Source organism: Schistocerca cancellata, chromosome 3 (assembly GCF_023864275.1).
Source record: "Schistocerca cancellata isolate TAMUIC-IGC-003103 chromosome 3, iqSchCanc2.1, whole genome shotgun sequence".
NCBI lineage: Eukaryota > Metazoa > Arthropoda > Insecta > Orthoptera > Acrididae > Schistocerca > Schistocerca cancellata.
In genome coordinates this window covers 459,269,737-459,289,727 of record NC_064628.1, presented here as the reverse complement: position 1 = coordinate 459,289,727, position 19,991 = coordinate 459,269,737, and the positions used below count along the sequence as shown (strand labels likewise).

The following is a 19,991-nucleotide window of genomic DNA, read 5'->3' as shown; positions in this document are numbered from 1 at the left end:
AAAGGTAGTAAGGCTGGCTACGGATGGGTGCCTCTTAAAGTGTTGCAAAGCTCGACGGCGATCACGGATGGCAATGGCCATGGCCGTACTCCACCATGGGACTTGCCGGCGACGAAATGGCCCAGATGAGTGTGGGACAGCAAGGCTAGCAGCGCGAACAATCGCGTCAGACACGTCACGTAGGACGTCATCAATACAACTCGACAAAGAGGGAGAAAACACGACCTGTGCAGTGTATAGAGGCCAATCAGCACGTTGGAAAGACCAACGAGGTAACTTGTCCACCGGGGAGCAGGAAGGGAGCGAGATAATAAACGGGAAATGGTCACTATCACAAAGGTCGTCGTGTGGCGACCAGTGTAATGAAGGGAGGAGAGAGGGAGAAGAAAGAGAAAGATCAATGGCAGAAAAGGTTACCATGACCGGTACTGAAATGAGTAGGGGAGCCATCATTAAGAAGGCACAAGTCGTGGTCTGCAATAAACTGGTCATAAGAAGAACTCATCTAGACGGAAAGGCACTGCCCCACAAGGGATGATGAGCATGAAAATCCCCAAGGAGGAGGAGGAGGGGAGGAGGAAGTTGCTGAAAAAGGGCAGTTAAGGCAGCAGGTGTAAGAGTACTGTCAGGAGGGAGATAAAGATTGCAAACTGTGACCGCAGAGTCTAAGTGGACTCTAACAGCAACCGGTTCCAATGTAGTTTGAAGAGGAATCCACGTGCTAGCAATGTCTGTACGGACCAACGTACAAACGCAACCAGAAGCCCGCAGGGGTCCGACCCGATTTCGACAGAAAACGCGGAACCCACGGAGGGTCGGTGAGTGAGCATCAGTAAAATGAGATTCCTCAGAACCACACAAGCTGCAGAGTAGGACGAAAGAAGGGATTTCAATTCCGAAAGGTGACGATAGTATCCATTACAATTCCATTGGAGAACCACAGAACGATGATTTAAATGGGGGCTGAACACGCTAAAGCCAGTCATACCGCCGGGTCCCCAGCTGTCACCGACAAGGAGGGGGCGACATCCATGAACGACAGGTCAGAATCCGGTTGTGAAGTCGGGGAAGGGACCTCTGGTGAAACCAGAGGCTCTTTCCCCGGGACTTATGTTTCTTCTTATTTTCAGGCCGAGATCGAGGATGGGCTGTGTGGCATAAAGGAGCCAGCTGCAGCAAGATCAGCAACAGAAAGACACCGGGCGACCTGGGGGCCGACAGACCGCGGTTCTTGCGGTCGTCGCGTGGCAGCAGACCTTTGGCCTGGAAGGTGCGGGGAAGGGGCATCCCGGGAGAGGCGCCCTTGACTGGCAGACGCCGAAGGAGTGGGACACTTCTCCGGCTGGGGAGGGGGAGCAGCGCCCAGAGGAGAAGGAAGGTGTGGGAGCCGCAGGGGAGGGGGGGAGGAGAGGGGTCCAGGATGGGGGGGGGGGGGGAGGAAGGGATGAAGACGTAACCAAGACATAACTAGATGTCATGGACACAGGGTGAAGACGTGTATATTTCTTACGGGCCTCTGTGTAGGTTAAACGATCGAGGGACTTATACTCCTGTATCTTCTTTTCCTTCTTATATACTGGGCAATCTGGTGAACGTGGAGAATGACTACCATGACAATTTACACACACAGGAGGGGGAACACAGGGATTCCCTTCATGGAGTGGACATCCACAGTCACCACAGAGAGGGGCCTGTGAACAGCGGGAAGACATGTGTCCAAAACGCAAGCACTTAAAACACCTCATAGGAGGTGGGATGTACGGCTTCACATCACATCGATAAACCATAATCTTAACTTTCTCAGGGAGGGTATCCCCTTCAAAGGCCAGGATAAAGGCACCAGGAAACAAAGGAAGTAGGTTACAGTACGCTTGTTCGCCCACTGCTTGAATACTGCTCAGCAGTGTGGGATCCGTACCAGATAGGGTTGATAGAAGAGATAGAGAAGATCAAACGGAGAGCAGCGCGCTTCGTTACAGGATCATTTAGTAATCGCAAAAGCGTTACGGAGATGACAGACAAACTCCAGTGGAAGACTCTGCAGGAGAGACACTCAGTTGCTCGGTACGGCCTTTGGCAAAGTTTCGAGAACATACCTTCACCGAAGAGTCAAGCAGTATATTGCTCCCTCCTACGTATATCTCGCGAAGAGACCATGAGGATAAAATCAGAGAGATTAGAGCCCACACAGAGGCATACCGACAATCCTTCTTTCCACGAACAATACGAGACTGGAATAGAAGGGAGAACCGATAGAGGTACTGAAGGTACCCTCCGCCACACACCGTCAGGTGGCTTGCGGAGTATGGCTGTAGATGTATATGTAGATGTAGATGTATCAATGTGATTGTCTTTAGGACCCTTCCGAACACGCCGAACAAAGTGAACACCCTGCCGTCCGAGATTGTCCCGAAGTTCCTCATCAGTTTGAAGGATGAGGTCCCTGTGAAAATTCACACCTTGTACCATATTTAGAGACTGGTGGGGGGTAATGGACACAGGAATTGTGCCAAGATGGGTACAGGCATGAAGAGCCGCAGATTGGGCAGCTGAAGCAGTTTTGATCAGCAACGAACCCGACCGCATCTTGCTCAGGGAGTCCACTTCGCCAAACTTGTCTTCAATGTTTTCCACAAAGAATAAAGGTTTGGTATTGGTGAAAGTATCCCCATCAGTCCTGGTGCAAACCAGATAATGGGGGAAAGGTTTCGCCCCTAGCCGACGGGCCTGACCCTCTTCCCAGGGGGCAGCCATGGAAGGGAAGGCCGAAGGGGCAAGAGAAGCAGCACTTGAAGAATCAGTTCCACGCAGAGAGATGGCCACAGAAGAACGGCCAGAGTCCTGGACCCGTATGTGTTTCATGTGCATAGCGTCTGCCCTGATACCACCCACTCCGATCAGGGGCTCTCCACACGGGCGCCACCCAGCCACAGCAAGGGCCGCCTGGCATGGCGGCCACTGCCGGGAGTTCCGATGCTCCAGGATGACGCGCAACCACTCCAAGGCATGCATGATGAGGTCACTGCTCAGGTATCAGAAGTGTGATCCCTGTGTGTTCAGGGGGCTCAACCAAAAGGGTACATAGCGACCCCACCACACAGGCTGGCTACCGTGCTGGCTATGCACCCTAGCATCAGACAACGACGTGAAAGAAGAGGTGGAATGTACTAGGAGGGCGCACGTCGGAGACACAAGGTAAGGTGCTCTTCCCCAAATGGCTCACACTATGGAGGAGAAATTTTGTAATGGAGGTCAAACCGCAGAGGGGGACCAAGGAATGCCAAAAGGAGGAGATGATTACGCAACAAAGCAGAATTGTAAAACCAACAGAACCAGGAGAATAGCGGGGGCCAACATAAGCAAGGACACCAAGAGAGGGAAAGGAGAGGGGGACAGGAAAGGAGCAAGGAGTGGAAAGGAGTGGAAAGGAGTGGAAGGGAAAGGAAGTGCAGCCCTGGAGAGAAAGAAGGCTGCAATAGCTCAGGGCCCCGTGCTCGCCACGCACATATCCACAAAAGAGTTGTGGACCCCCTGGGGGAATGGATACTCTTCTTGGACTTGGAGAGGATAAGATGTGTATTCAGATTCCGGATGAGAATGGACTTGGTTTTTTAAGCCAACTTTCTTTTATGTGTAAGTGAACTTCGTTTCTAACCTTTGGATATGCGAAGAGACTTACCTGACATTGTTTGTTTACGTGGAGAAGGAGATTTGTAAAAGTTTTGATGTTTGAATATACATCGTTAAGTGAAGCAAAAGAAACTGTGTATGTCTGCTTATTTTTTTTATAAATAGAAAGAGTCTTGAGAAATACCTGTTCCTAGCAAATATACTTCAGAGAAGAAGAGAAAAGGAGGTTGCAGAAGCAAGCTAACCAGCAAGGAAAGTCGGCTGACAATGTCAAGTAAGTCATACTGTTAAAGAAGTGGGAGTTTACACACATACTTCACCACTTTTAAGTTGTCCAAAGCATTAGAGCCTCCCACATGAAAAAACAAATACAGGTTTGACATGCATCATCAGTGGAGCTACCTTTGTGTAATGAGAAACAATGCTAAAAGAAATTATAACAATGTCTTAAAATTTCAATACTCTGAGGAAAGTTTATAGCTGACGAACTGATGGCAAGACTTTAGAAATGACACAAGTGACAAATCACAACATTTATGTTTAGTTATATAAATAAATAACTACACTGATAGGAGAACAATACTTTTTCCACAGATATTCTTGACAGAAGGTGGTTGATTTATATGTCAGTTAAATCTAGAGACTTAATTCTAAACAACTTATAGTGGCTTTGTAATAACCCTACCAGATTTTGCAGATGTCAGTAAACATAAAAAGAGAGATTATAAATTTGTAAATCACGAAAGACAGTACCAATGCATCGTCCACTCTGGCATTTAAATTGATCTGGTGGACAAGCAGGACAATCCTCTTCATCACTGCCGTCAGCACAATCCTTGTGACCATCACAGCGCCAAGATGCAGGCAGACAGTCCTTTAATGAAATGCTCCCTGTGGCACATGTAAAATGATCTTGCCCACATGCAGGTGGTGGAATGCATGTTCGTTCATCATCCTGCAGCCCTAAACCAGCTGGGCAACCACAGGCAGGACCATCACTACCAACTGCCCCTTGCAACTGTAGGCATATATGTGAGCATCCCTCACATGTTCTTTCCACATATAACTGTAAACAAAAAGAAATTTTTGTTGGTCAGAGACTGAGTACTAAATCTTCACAAGTTTCACTTGCATACTGCCAGTGGCAAGGGATATGAGAGGATTAACATACCTTCCCCAGCCTGAATAGCAAGACAGAAAATATTTAGTAGTACAAATATATTGTGGAAAGTTTTAGCAGAATGTAAATAATTTAGGAGTAAAGGTAACAACTCAGTGAACAGCATAAACAATACTGAACAGTTATTTTGGTTTCAGAGAAATAATTTTTTTACACTCTCACTCACTCACTCACTCTCCCCACCCCCCCACCCCACCCCCCCTCTCCTCTCTCTCTCGTTCTCTCTCTCTTTCTTCATTGTTATATTTGTTTCACATATAATGCATGGGTGTTTTGGTTGAAAACCTCAATGTACAGCAGTCTTTCCCTTATGCATGCTGCAACTCACTCCTCTGTATGATGAATAGCAAACTCTTCTTTTCATAATATTCTCGTTATTCCAAATGAATGTAAGGACTTCGGTAACAACAGGAAGCTGCCTGTGAGAATTTTATTATTTTTCCCTTGCTTTCAATATTATTTGAACTCTAGCAGTAGTGAGCTTGTCTACACTGAAAGGAACTATTTAGGCAAAGTAAAAGAAAAACAAGTCTAAGAGCTTTTCAGTAGAATGGTATCCATTAACAATGAAAATGTACTTCATGATCTACATTATCTACACTTGTTTTATGAATCTACAGGTGTATACAATGAAATTGAACTTGTTTACAAGTGCAAACAAACCTGTTTTGAATGCACACCACAGATGCGATTGAGCAGCATTTTTCTAAAGTACTGATATATGCACATAAGAACTCGGTATAAATATTTATTTGTTTATTAATCTATTTTTTCCTCTTAGATGTACTTCCACATGAAGTTTGTTGTCAGCAGTCATTCACCATAGGAAAACAACAGTAAGATTTACTAGTACTAGAAGGACAAATGACTAATAATATTAATCACTCAGTCTTTAAGAAAATACATAAACAGTCAGCTTGTTGCCATACTGACTTGTTCCATATCATAACAGGAGGTCACAATTATGATCCACAAAATATGGAAATGACCAACACATCCAACTTCAGGCAAATGTGATACGATCAAACTATTGTACTCATGACAATAGTTTATGAGTACCATCCTGTTAAATATACTAACATGGATGGGTCAGTATTTTAAAATCCATTCAATTTCTACAAGCAGCAATTACATACACTGAACATATGACAATGGACATATTGCATGAGGAGCTATGGTGTTACAGAGTCCAAGTACGCTGCTGTGCCTTTTGTAGAAGATATCAGGACCTGAATTCTATGAATGTAACAATATTGTGATTTCCATTCTAGAAAGTGCAAGTGTTTGTACAACAAATTCTAAACATTGCAGACCTGATCTCTCTAGTTTTCTCAATGTTTGAGATTAATAATGAGCTTTCCAGTGTTCTGCCATGTTACTGATAGCATTGTTTCTACATCTGAAGGAGACAACTGGGTCATTCATCAAAATATTGAGCAGAAAAATGGCAACAACAACTTGGCTGAAACCCTGAAAGCACACTAGTAACTGCTGACACACATTTATAGTCTGATAATAGCAACTGGATTTTCTTCCCATACACAAATGATTATTTCAGTTGCTTCCAGAAATTGACGTATTAACAAAAGTATCACCAGAGTACAGCATTCACATCTCTCTTCACCTTTCAGTATAATAAAATAGCATTAAAACTTTTACTTTGGTGTGTATCCACAGACCTCCCAAGCACACCTGCATTTAGTTGTCAAAACTGTTATCGTTAATGCTAATTAACCATACTTTCTGCATGTGGTCTTATATTCTAGAGGGAGAGATAGTGGTACAATTACCAGGTGTACCAGTATGAAATGAGTGTCTTTTTTGAAAATGAAACACTAATTTTGAATTGAAAAGTAAAAACATTTTATTCAAAGTACTGACCATTGCTTTCTATAGATTTTGACCACCTTTCTGGCAATTTGTGGACACCACACCAATAGAAATGTTCATATTTTAAAGCAAACCAATCAGACACCCAATTTTTGACTTCTTAGCAGGAATCGAAGTGTTCCTCAGCTAATGCACGTCCCATTGATGAAAACAAATGGTAGTCGGAAGGGGCAAAGTCTGGTTAATACGGCGGGTGGGGTAGCAGCTCCCAGCCAACTGTTTTGATTGTATCCTGAACCAGTTTTGCTTTGTGTGCATGTGCATTGTCGGGTAAAAAAATTACTTTGCCACGTCTTCTGGCCCATTCTGGTCTTTTTTCGATCAATGCATAGTTCAAATTGATCATTTGTTGTCTGTAGCGATTAGTATTCACAGTTTCACCGGGTTTTAGAAGCTCATGATACACCACACCTTTCTGATCCCACCAGACACAGAGCATTGTCTTCTTGCCGAATTGATCTGGTTTTGCAGTCGATGTTGATGGTTGTCCCGGATTAACCCATGATTTTTCCCATTTAGGATCCTTAAAATAAATCCATTTTTCATCGCCAGTAACAATTCGATGCAAAATTGATTTTCTTTCATGTCTTTGAAGCAAAATTTGACAAATGGTTTTTCGGTTTTCCATCTGTCTTTCACTCAATTCATGTGGCACCCATTTTCCACACTTTTGGATCTTTCCCATAGCTTTCAAACGGTCAGAAATTGTTTGTTGTGCAACATTTCCGCATTGCTGCCATTTGCTTCTCACTCAAAGTATCATCTTCATCCAATATTGATCGCAATTCGGTGTCTTCGAACTTTTTTGGTGGTCTTCCACATTCTTCATTTCTTACATCAAAATCATTATTTCTGAACTGTTGAAACCATCTTTTCTATGTTGCTTCTGATAGAGCATGATCACCATATGCCTCGACAAGCATTCGATGCGACTCTGCAGCACTTTTTTTCAAATGAAAACAAAAAATTAATGCTTTCTGCAAATCATCACTTTCTGGTACAAAATTCGACATTGTTAACACGATGAAAACATATGATGTTGTTTGTTCCATGACTTGATGTATACTAAATGTCTTTGACAGATGTCATACCAACCAAACAAAAAAAATTAAGGCTCACTCACAACAAATGTTCCCTATCGACACATTTGTATCTTAACGCTCATTTCATACCGCTACACCTGGTAGTACCCTCTACCATACACCATAAGGTGACCTTTTGTACACTTGTAAATGTAAATGGGACTATTTATGTCTGGAGTAGTAGTGTGATGATATAAGGTAAGGTAAGTGTCAGCCACATTAGCACACTGTAATGTTATAGAATCAGCAGTTACTATATTACAATGGTTCGGGAGGTACTTGGTCGAAAGTTCACTTAGTCTGAACCACTTGACATGGTGGAATCACAGATTAATACATATAGTGTATTAGACTAGAAGCAGTTATTTCTCATATGCGACTCCAAAACTGCTTAATCCAGTGTCAGAAAAATCTAATGCTATTGTAAGAAATAGCATAATAAAAAAGCAAATCAGTTATAGCTAATGATATTCAAGCTCCTAAATCAGAACAGTATTTTTAAGGGGCACTAATTCCAGAAAATCAGAATAAATACAATGAGGCTTCAAAAAATATGCCAACAGTTTTTTTTCTTTTTTCTTTTTTGTGATGTCATTACAAAGCCAGCAGCTTTATACCTCTGTTACTCAAAAGAATACTTTACACTTTGGTTTCAATAATACCTCACTATTCCAGAAATATTTTTAAAGCACAGAATACAGTTACTTTTTAGTTGTCCTTAAGTTATAATATTCTTTAATGTCTTTATTTACCTTTTCATCAAATGGAAGCACAGCAACAAGTTCAGTGAGATGAGATGCTCTAACAACAGCTTCCTGATGTTTGCCTGTGAGTTTATCTGCTCGTTCTACTTGTTGTTGATCACCATCAACCCAGTATAAGTAGTCTCCCCAAACAGCAAGATGCTCTTTAACTACTACTTCTGCCAATACCATCCTTCTGAAAAATAGTTATTTGCTTGGTTAAAATTTGTACATATTGTGAATTATTCTTAGAGTTACTTCTGGCATCCGCAATTCTACTTTCCAACAGTATACTTAAACCCATAGCTGTTTTTGTATGGCCTTCCTAAGTAAAATTACTCAACATTACAGAAGCCAACATGTTTTAAAATAATGGTTAACAGAATCATCTAATTGATATTGTTGTCATTAAGATAATGAAGCAAATGAATCAAAGATGATGTTATTTTTGTAAACTAAATTAATAGGATATGACATTTTAACAAATATATCTTGGAGAAGAAATGCAATTACATACTCTTGGAAAAGAAATGCAAAACCCAGGAATACAATCTCTGAAGTTTGTCCACTTTCTTCTTTATAGCATTGTGCAGCTACTTCTCCATTTGCACTCGCTTTCTGAAATATCTCTCAACACTTCTTCTTTTAAGTCTTTGAAAACGTCATATCTCTACAACAGTTAGTTTTGATTTGAGAGAAAAAAGCAAGAGTTCTTGGCTTTTAGCATCATTTCTTGCTCATTTCTGAGTGTTATTTCCCTGTCTTTTTGCTTTCAATATATCTTATGCAGCATGAAAAATGTCATTTGTCACTAATTAAATGGGTTTTAAAAAATAACCCAAAAACATGCCTAACAAATTTTTACAACATTTAAACAGACAAATATTGTTATCACCAGAATTTTTAGATTTTTTTCGTAGCCTAGTGATTTATTCAGTGCGCTATTTGAAACAGTGTCAATGGTAATACATTGTGCATCCACTTTTCCAATTTTTTACTTCTTTCTCTTGGCAATCTGTTTACCTTTTTCCTAGGTATACCTCTTTTCTATTTATTCAACACAACTTTTTTTTTCCTTTTTTAGTGATCTGAATCCTGAAAATGTCAAATAACACTATCAATCCTATGAACTAATTTTTCTGCCTTGCTTACTTTCAATCCAATGGACTATGCCATTTGTCATTATTAATGATGCTTCATTTTCCATCCACTGTCAGCCAGGCTTTGAACTTTCACTTCATTCCTTCTTCAACAGACAAGATACAGGTATACAGCAAGTATAAATTACATTACTGTCTAACACAATTTACGAAAAATAGGATAGGATTAAGGACTCCTTGAAAGACAGAAAACAACATTTAACACAACGCATACAGATGAGAGTATCTCATTATTAATCTCTGCTACTCTATCAGCAAGCTACTTGAAAATTGCACATAACCAAAATAGATTTGTTGTTTATCAAGAGAAACATTCATCCTCATCTTTCCCCAGTTCAACAATTGGTAAGCAGGTGTTCTTATTATGTGCCTCCAAATACTACATTTTCAACAATCACATTTCTAAAAAAAGTTCCTTAACATGTTAACAACACCCTTAGAAGCCAAAGAGTATGTAATGTGATGTTATTTTGTGTAACAGATGTTTAAAGTTGAGACACTCCAGAAAATTCAATGAACACCTTAAGGAAAAAATGATTATTTGCACACTTTTGAAGCTTTGCTGCCTACCTTATCCAGAACATCAATGCTGAATTCTGTCAGTCAGTAATTTTTCATAACCAATTAAAAATCATGGTTCACAGTGACATTCATAGGAGCACTTAAATGGCAGGTAGTAACCTGTTATGTGAGTTGAACATGACTACGAGTCTACTCAGAGTCTGTTTCTAACATACTGGAATTGTTCATTTTTCTGAATAACAATCTTCTTCATGATTTTGATTAACTGGCTTCAATGTTCTTGCAGCTTCATGGACTGAAAGTATCTGGTAAAATTCATCATGTACTCGTGGCAAAAGAGAAAGTAGAGTCTGTAACTCCCTATACCTTGTACATTTTAACTTACTTTATTCACTTCTTATTTCTAGAGCTGGGAAGACACTGACATTTCTGCTGCAACAATGTGTTTTCTCGTTATTAATATTTTGAAAATCTTCCAGCTCTTCATTGAGGGATTCTTTGTAAAACAACATCAAGGGTGACTTCTTTTGCAAATGCAGCCACTGCATTTGTCTCAAGCCATTCACCGAGTCCTTGAGATAATCACTGTGTCCACTTAGTGTGATGTCAGTGATTGAATTTCCTGATGGCCTTGGAAATAAGCAATGCCCCTCATCAAGTACAAAAAATTTCAAGTATTTTTCCTGGCATCCTTCTCAATAATTCCACAATTTTGATTGCATCTCACCATAAATAATTAATTTTTGAACTACAGTTTAAATGTATTTATTCTGGGTAATGTAAGGCCAGAACTTTACAATGTATTTACTTGACCTTCAGAATTTTCACTAAAAGCTGTGATGTGTTGAACTGATGTGGGCAATTTACTTATGCAGTGCAAAACACAGGAAGCGTCCATGAGCAGCTTGACTCTCATGCCAAATGTACATCATTGCAACTCCAGAGACAAAATCGTGTACACAAAAATTGTGGGTCCACAGCTGTTGCAAGAGGGAGTGTCTTGGACAGGTCAAAACATATTGCTATTTTTGAACTATCATACTTTGAACATTCTTTGGTCCTGTCTTTTGCTTCACTAGCTGCCTGTGACTTATGCAAATGTAATTCTTATTCAAGAGTCAGCATCTGAACATTTTTGGTTCTCCATGAACCACCAAGTTCTGCAAACTGTTACATGTCACACAATTATCAGTACAAGACGTATGGAAACCCAGAGTAAAGGCCATATTGAACATAAATCTATAGTAACACTCTTTAATAGTGGGTAAATTATTTTCTGCACAAAACTCTTTAAAAACTTCAGACTTTTTCCACAGATGGGTCTTATTTTTTATAGTTTAAAAACCATCAATAACATTAATATTATGTAGGAAATAAAATAGTAACAATAAATCATGAATAACCAATATAATAACTTTAAATTAAATATCTTCTGTTAAACACTCAGCCAGGAAAACAGAGCTGTTTGCTATCACATGGTAGCCAAGAGGTACAAGTGCACTTATACCCTTGGACCTCCAAAGAAAATAGGAGATAGTCTTAGCAGTTTTCCTTTCAGCTACTAGATGCCAGCACTGTACTGCTTGTTAATTGTATCTATTGGCCACAAAGATTTGTGTCGGCTTTAACAACTAACATCTACACTTACTTCCAAAATTTGTCACTTATACCGCTTGACTTTTAAGGGTCTCTATTTCAGTGCTAAAACACTTAATGAAGAAAAGTGGTGCAGTGGGCAGTAATAATCTCTAAAGTCAAGAGCTGGGTGGCAGATTTGAACCATCATAAACAGAGATGACTATATGCAAGAACAACAACCCACCACCCAACATGTTGCATGTTGTCTTACAGGGAGCTGTGATCTCTCCTTTCAATCATGACTTGCACACAATATACAACTTTCCACTGTCATCATATAATACATTAATAATGGATCTTTGTGTGGCATATGCATGTTCATAATTTAGGAGATTCTTACTACAGAACCACAACTGATAATATGTAAGGAAAATGACAACAGCTTATCTCTGCCAGAAGAAGATTCACAATAACCAAGTTGCTACAGATAGTGACCCATAGCTTGTTAATATTACATTTTTCTTTCACATATTGCTATTGCAAAAGTAGCCTCTCACAACACATTTTTCAACAGTACTGTCACAAAACATTTTAAAGGTTTATTTTTCAATGAATGAATTACTTTCATTAACACTGTTCATACATTGGAATTTGTATAAAACCAAAAGAAAAGCACAATACTATTGGAAAAGCAGATTTTCTCAACTTTATGTTTTATTTGCAACCTTTCTTCAAGTCACTGTACATAATTTCTTTAGAAATACTCATTAATGAATAGTATATATTGTTATTAATACTCAAATGAAAAACAGAAAACTAATTGTTTGATTAAAATTAATTAAGACAATTTATCAATAACACTGTCACATGTGGTCATAGTTCTCCTGAATATACATCTACATGAAGGGCTCACCTTTCTCTCCCATCCAACGTAGCTCTCTCTATTCCCTTAGAAGAAGCCCAAAACACCAGGTCATCCAACCTATCAACAGCCAATGCCATTGGATTCTTCACATCTGATGCAATTATAGTTTTCTTTTCACCATCAACACGGGATCGTCTAACACTTGGCTCAGCCCCAACATCAGTCCAAAACAGGAAACTGTAATTCAGGAAAACTTTCAACATCACCACACAGACACAGAGAAGTCACAAATCAATAACAACTATATTTTCTCAGTCTTTAGCTACAATATAATAATAACAACAATAATAGCCCACCCACAATCTATGCTCTGTTATATCTGTTACTTAAGGATTTTGACTATTAGAAATGGAAAAAAAACTGAATATTCTACAGACCCAGTCTTTTTTATAATTATGATATTATTACCTCTGCTAATAGGGCAGAAAAAGTTATCAGTCCAATGTAAGAGAAATCTGTAGCCAGTGAGGTGAGTTAATGCATACAGTGTGTTTTTCAGGAAATGTTACAAACCACATAGAGCTTGGTACTCCTTGTCAGCAACTTTTGACTGTGAAGCAGATTCTACTCATATTAGAGTGTGGAGTGGTGTCTGGGAACAATTACAAAACACTGTGAATTTTTGCTGGATTTCTGGGCTAAACTTTGGCCAACCAGTTGTTTCTGCAATGTGAGGGCAATCTTTCCAGTCATTCACTAGTTTGCAAAACTACGTTATAAATGGATTGTCAGACGTCATCTTAAAACAGAAAATTGATTTTTGACTGTAAAGGGATTGTACCAATGGTAATGGTCACAACTAAGAAACAAATCACTCATTCTGCAGTCCCAATGTGGACCAGCTGAGAGCATATTTTAATGCAGGTATCCATGATTTTATGGCTTGTTATCTGACAGGTAATTATGAGTTTCAAACTTGATTATATAATCATTTATTGGCTGTTATAAGGTGGCAGTCATTTATCAGATGAGGAAGCTGTGAATTAGCTGAAGGAGATGCTGGTCAAATACTTTACCAGATCTACTGAAGTGGGGGAAAACTAGATTGTAGACAAGGAAACAGATGTAAAATTTTTCTATGGCTTTCTGTTGCCAAAGTGTCACCACCTGCTGATAAACAGCAACACAGAGATCGTTGGAGGAAATGGAAGAACTAGTGGGCCAAGGTACAAGGACTGCAGGCTTGGCAGCGTCAGTGCTCATTTCACATCAGGTCAGCATGACCATTGACCCAAATAAACATCACAGGGGCTCCATGAAGAAAGAGAAAGTGAAAGCTCTCCTGGACTCATTGCACTAATGGATGGACAGTTCACAGCACACAGAAGCTCTGTAGGGCACTGAGAGAGTTGGAGCACAATACATAATTGAAAAGCCTGTGTTGCCAGATGTATTGCATGGTCCGATACAGGACGAAAAGCTCTGCTGTAAATACTGAGCAGTGTTCCGGAAGCCGACACTGAAAGTCATTGGTGCCAATGACGAATGCACACCCAACACCACGGTCAATCTGAGAGCCATCAGTGTACATGAAGTTACTATCGCGAGGCTGGAGTAGCATCCCTAGGAAGCGAATACAGTACAAGGTGAACACGGGCTGCCACACACGAAGCCAAGGTAGTGAAGGGTTCACACCCATTGGGAAACTTGCAGCTAGTGTGAAGTTAAGCTGCTACAGCAATATCCGAAAGCAAACTCTAGGAGGTAACAGAGAAGAGGGACATGACATGTACTGGTGATCAAAGGAGTCACTGAAGAAGGAGACATAGGATGGGTAGTTAGACATGGCAGACAAATGATATGCGTGTCTGCTGAGGAGAAAAATCACAGCTGTATGACAGCAGTTGTTTGGTAGCTTCGGCATACGGACTCTCAACCGAGCTAATGTAAAAGGTGCCAGTGGCCAAACAGATACCATGATGGTGGATTGTATTGAGATGGTATAAGAGGGATAGATGTGCAGATGCATAAATGAAACACCCATGGTCTAGTTATGAACAGACAAGGGACCCGTACAAATGGAGGAGGGTGGTCTGATCCACTCCCGAAGAGGTACCACTAAGGACACATAGGACACTGAGGGACCGTGTACAGTGGGCAGCCAGGGAATATTCATACAAGGACCAAGATAGTTTCCTATCGAGCATGAGCCCCAGGAATTTCATAGTTTCAATGAACAGAAGAGGAACAGGCCCAATATGCACCACCAGAAATTCATACAAATGGTTTTGTCAGTGAAAGAAAAATGCACTGACGATGCTCCACAAGTAGACGATCGAGACAATGCTGAAGACGCCGCTCAAAGAGACAAGCACCACCTACAGTGACACCTACTGCTATATCGTCTTTTTGACAATTTTGTGAACAAGAGGAATGGCTCCTGTGGTTGTCCCAATCTGAAGTTCGTGTCATCGTTCACAATGTACCAGCTACCGTGAAACTTTCCTATCTATTATCGACAGGACAAAGTACAATGTTCCGCCTAATCAACGAACTTTTTCCTAATGCCACTTTGAGTGAACTTAGTTATGAACAGGTGACACAGTTGTTAACTGACTATTATGAACCAACAAGTGAATGTACTAACAGCTACGTATCAATTCTTTACTTGCAAAAAACAGTCAGAACAAACTTATCACGAGCAGGTAAGAGATTTGCAGGGTATGACAAGTACATGCAAATTCAAATGCGTTCATGGTGCTTTATATTCAGACGTTGCGTGATGCGATCGCGTACGATGTAACTGATGTCAAACTTGGAGTACAGCTTTTGAAACAGTCCGATCCATTTCAGCCGGTAGTGCAAATACTAGATCAGTAAAATTCAGGTGCCCTGTTGGCTGATAAATTTGAGCATGCGGCTATTTGTCGGGTTGAGTCCCTTGGTTGCGATCAGCCCCTTCCACGGCAGCTTGCGCTAGCCCAGCGTAGCAAAGGGCTGACAGGCTTCAGTACACGCAACCATGAGGAATCGTGGTGCAGCTTGAAGGGTCTTTGAATCATTAGCCTCATTCCATTGACTTTAAGTAAATGTTTATGGTGAAGATGATGATTGGTTCATTGTGAGAAAATCCCTCATGATTTCCAGCGTCTCCGATGGTGTGCCCCTTCCAACTGGGCACCCCCCTCAGTGGAGGCACACTTACTTTAGTGTGATTGTTCATACCTCAGGTCACACCTGACAGAGGGACCAACTGGAAATTTGGGAAGGTAGCAGCTCAGGCAATCACCCCTCCCTGGGCCTGGTGTGTTCCAGGGGGTATGTGCAAATCCTACCTGTTGACCCAGGGCTGGGAATTACACATTACCCAGTCACCTGTTATGCGTCAGATGCATGGGCCAGCCTTCAGGAGCACATAGGGAGGAAGAAGAAAAAGATGAACCTCAAACACCAAAGCAAAGGAGGGGTAGGAGCCAGGGAATGAAGAAAGAAACAAAGAACAAAAAAACAGTGGAGGATCTGTTCTGCTGTCAGGCTACTGAAAATGCACAAATTATGCTAATTAACTGATATCTAATTCCTATTTTTATGAAAAATGCTCTTCTTTTTATTTCTAATTACTGCACAAGTAAGTTTAGTTTACATTGCAAATATAAATCTTTAATTACTGATATATTATGAGATTGTTTAAATTTTTAAAAGAATTCCAAATTAAATTCTTTTTCATCCTTATTTATTTTACTGTTCACGGAAATGTTTATGTTTAAAATTTTGGAAGGACTGGGAATCAAAACTGCAGCACACAAATGGTAGGCAAGAATTATACCACACAGCTGCATGACCTAAGGAGAAAAATTGATCTTGCTTTAACATATTAAAGATGGCCCGAAAACTTCGAAGTCGATTTTCTCAAGAACTTTTGAGATTCCCAGTGAACTAATTTGGGGAATTAATATTTGAGTTCTGAATTTCAAGTACTATAAATATAAAAATTTCAAAAATCAGTTTCCCGTGTGGTCCCCTTGTAAGATAGGATAACAGTATAGTTACATTTTCCAACTGGAACCAATATCCAGAAACTCCTAACCACCAACTGGAAGTCTTATCATTGGCCACACAGAATAAGACTCAACGGCATTGCGTGGTTTCACTTTGAGGATATGAATAACACAAGTGCATGTTTGGTTGCTGTTTTGCTCATTTGGTCTCTGGAGCTGTGGGTTGCTAGAATTTGCACAGCTTACAGCAGGAATCTTAGAGCTATTGCTTACTATTGAGTTTTGGATGGTAGTAAATGAGAGAGGAATTGAGGAACAGGTGGTGTGGCTGCCACTCAGGTGAAAAAGGACTGAAATAAATTCATTAGAGTCAGAAATTGTGAAACTATGAATGGAGACAGAGACCAGGAAAATGTAGTAAAACCATTTAACTACACATTGAAGCCAAGTGTTAACAGGACGAAGTGCTAGTAGAAGGATTTTCAAGGTTCATTAAAATGCTAAGAAACTTGTGAAGCAGGAACAGTGTTCTTCAAGAACAGTGAAGGTAAAGAAAAGGAATGGGAGCAGCACAATATACAAGGAAAAAAAAAAATGCGAGACTGCCAAGTTCCACTGATGCGTACAAATTACAGGCAAGAACATTTAAAAAAAATAAAAAAAATATGCTTGGCGATCTTCTGTATGGGTAAACTGAAGTCTGTATGAAAACATGGAGACTAGCCAACACAGATGGAAGGACATCGTGGTAAGGATGCAAAAACAGCAGCAAAATGCACAGCAAAAACATTTTCAACAAATGCTTGTGGCCAGAACATAGTCACCAAACAAGAGTTTCCAGAAATCGCAGACACTGAGATTCCACAGCACATGCACTGTGGTGAAAAGGCTGAAGCCAAATTTAAAACAGAATCTAGTAATTGGAAGACTTGGAAGACGAATATGAAATTAACAGGGCACTGGCAAAATATATACATCTTCTAAAAATAAAATCTCTTTTTGGATATGAGGAATTTAACACATACGAGAAAAATACAAGAATCATGAACATGTTACAAAATATGACGACAACCCCCACACACAAGTGTATGAAAATGCATTATCCATACAAGAATTGAATAAAATCTTGCCAATTTTCTTTAATACCAAATCTGTGGTAACTGCTGAAGAAACACATTCACTAGAATCTCACTGACAATCTGGAGTTTATATAACACCCCCCCCCCGGAAAGGTTTACTTTCTTTCTTCTTTTAATGTTCTTAGAACATAGAAAAATAGATGTAATTTATTAATTATAAAAACTGTTACTTGGCAGTTTATGAAACACTCCCAATAACTGCACAAGATGTTAAGTAGCATAAAAAAGCCTACCCTTTCTCTGGATGCAGTGCAATACTTCGTGGCTTTTCACCCTTTCCTTTGATGACAAAGCCCACTTTCGAAGCATTATCAAGCCGTGTAACATTTATAACATCAGCCATAGCACATGACCAGTAGAGCAATCTGCGATAGGGGTCCACTGCTAAGTCATAAGGGTGACGTTCGCTGCTCGCACTCACAAACACGGATGCATGTGTACCGTTGTCAAAAGCTCGTTTCACTGACTGTGTTCGTCCATCAACCTAGAACAAGAAAGCTGTCCATTACATTCTTGTTTCAATGGGTACAATAATTCCTAACTTTTTTTTCAGAATCTAAAGGTTACCAACTATTTCTTCCTTTATACATCTACTCTCATCTGCAGATAATTTATGCTTTTTTTTAATAGAAACCATTAAAAATACATACTACAGGAAGGAAAAGTGTGTTCAAAATTAACTCACAATTAAATATATGTAAACAACATTTCTACTTACCTAGCAGAGAGAGGCACACACAGCTAATCACACAATTGTTATTTTTTGGAACTGGTGTTCCTTCTCCTGGCAAAAGACAGTAAAGGTTTGAGAAAACAGTACCTCATGTCAAAGAAGGTTCAGTAGGGAGAGAAGAGAGATAAACAACAAGTTTTTGCTTTTCTTATCCCCTTCTCCCCTTCATTGTCAGTGCTATTATTTTCCTATATCTTAACTTTTTTGTCTCTTTCATGGTTTTTTGTTTCTGGCTGGTTCTTGACCAATATTTTCAGCTCTTTCTCCTTCGATTTTCCTGCTGCACTTTTTTGTACTCATGTACATCTACATTTACATCTCTGTACATTCTCCGTAAGCCACTGTACGGTGCAAGATGGAGGATACCATGTACTACTACTAGTAATTTCCTTTCCTGCCCAACTTTTTAACTGAGTGAGGGGAAAATAACTTTTTACAAGCCTCTCTATGTTCTCTAATTTCTCTCATCTTATCTTCACAGTCCTTGCACGAAAGTAAGCTGATAGCAATAGAATCACTCTGCAGTCTACCTCAAGTGGCGGATCTCTACATTTGCTCAATAATGCCTAAGGGAAAAGGATGTCATCATTCCTTCAAGGATCTCCACTCAAGTTCACAAAGCATCTACATAATACTTTCATGCGGACTTAACCTACTAGTAACAAATCTACCAGCATGCCTCTGAACTGCTTCAACATCTTCCTTCAAGTCTGACCAAATGGGATCCCAACACTCAATCATTAGTCAAGAATGCGTAGGCGTCGCACTAGTTTTCTATAAGCCATCTTTATAGATGAGCTACACTTTCCCAAAATTTTCCCAATAAAATGAAGTTGAGCATTTTCTTCCCTACTACCAATCTGACATGGTCATTCCATTTCATATCATTTTGCAATATTATGCCTAGATGTTTAACTGACATGACTGTGTCAGCAGCATGCTACTAACGCTGTATTTGAATGTTATAGGATTGTTTTTCCTAGTTATCCACATTAACTTAGACTTTTCTATATTTAGAACAAGCTGCCATTCATCACACCAACTAGAAATTTTGTCTAGGTCATCCAGTATCCTCGTATAAACAACAGAAAATCTAAGATGGAAAGTAACAATAGTATGAAATGGATAGTTGCTACTTACCACATGGCAGAGATGTTAAGTCACAGGTAGGCACAACAAAAAGACTGTCAGAAAGTGAGCTTTTGGACTTAGCCTTCCGACAGAAATAGACACCACACACGCGCGTGCGCACGTACGCACACAAATGCATTTGAATTTTTTTTTTTTTTTTTTTTGCCTTATTGGCTGAAAGCTCACTTTTTTACAATCTTTTTGTTGTGCCTATCTGTGACTCAGCACCTCCACTATGCGGTGTGTAGCAACTATCCTTTCCATAATGTTATTATCCTCTTACAGCCGCTCGATGACAAACCTTTCCCTATACCCAGTGTCATCAGCAAACAACTGTAAA

The 19,991-nt window shown here is 40.0% G+C and overlaps 1 protein-coding gene across 1 annotated transcript in view; it reads right to left on the bottom strand.

The window, feature by feature from the left end:
* Positions 1-19,991, bottom strand: part of LOC126175231 (low-density lipoprotein receptor-related protein 6) — a 333,797-nt gene that overhangs the window by 16,115 nt on the left and 297,691 nt on the right. The window contains exons 17-20 of the mRNA XM_049921865.1: positions 18,021-18,271; positions 12,699-12,887; positions 8,535-8,721; positions 4,384-4,696 (exon numbers count right to left, since the gene is read on the bottom strand). Of these exons, the coding sequence (XP_049777822.1) occupies positions 4,384-4,696; positions 8,535-8,721; positions 12,699-12,887; positions 18,021-18,271 (940 nt within the window). The remainder of the gene's footprint in view (positions 1-4,383; positions 4,697-8,534; positions 8,722-12,698; positions 12,888-18,020; positions 18,272-19,991) is intronic.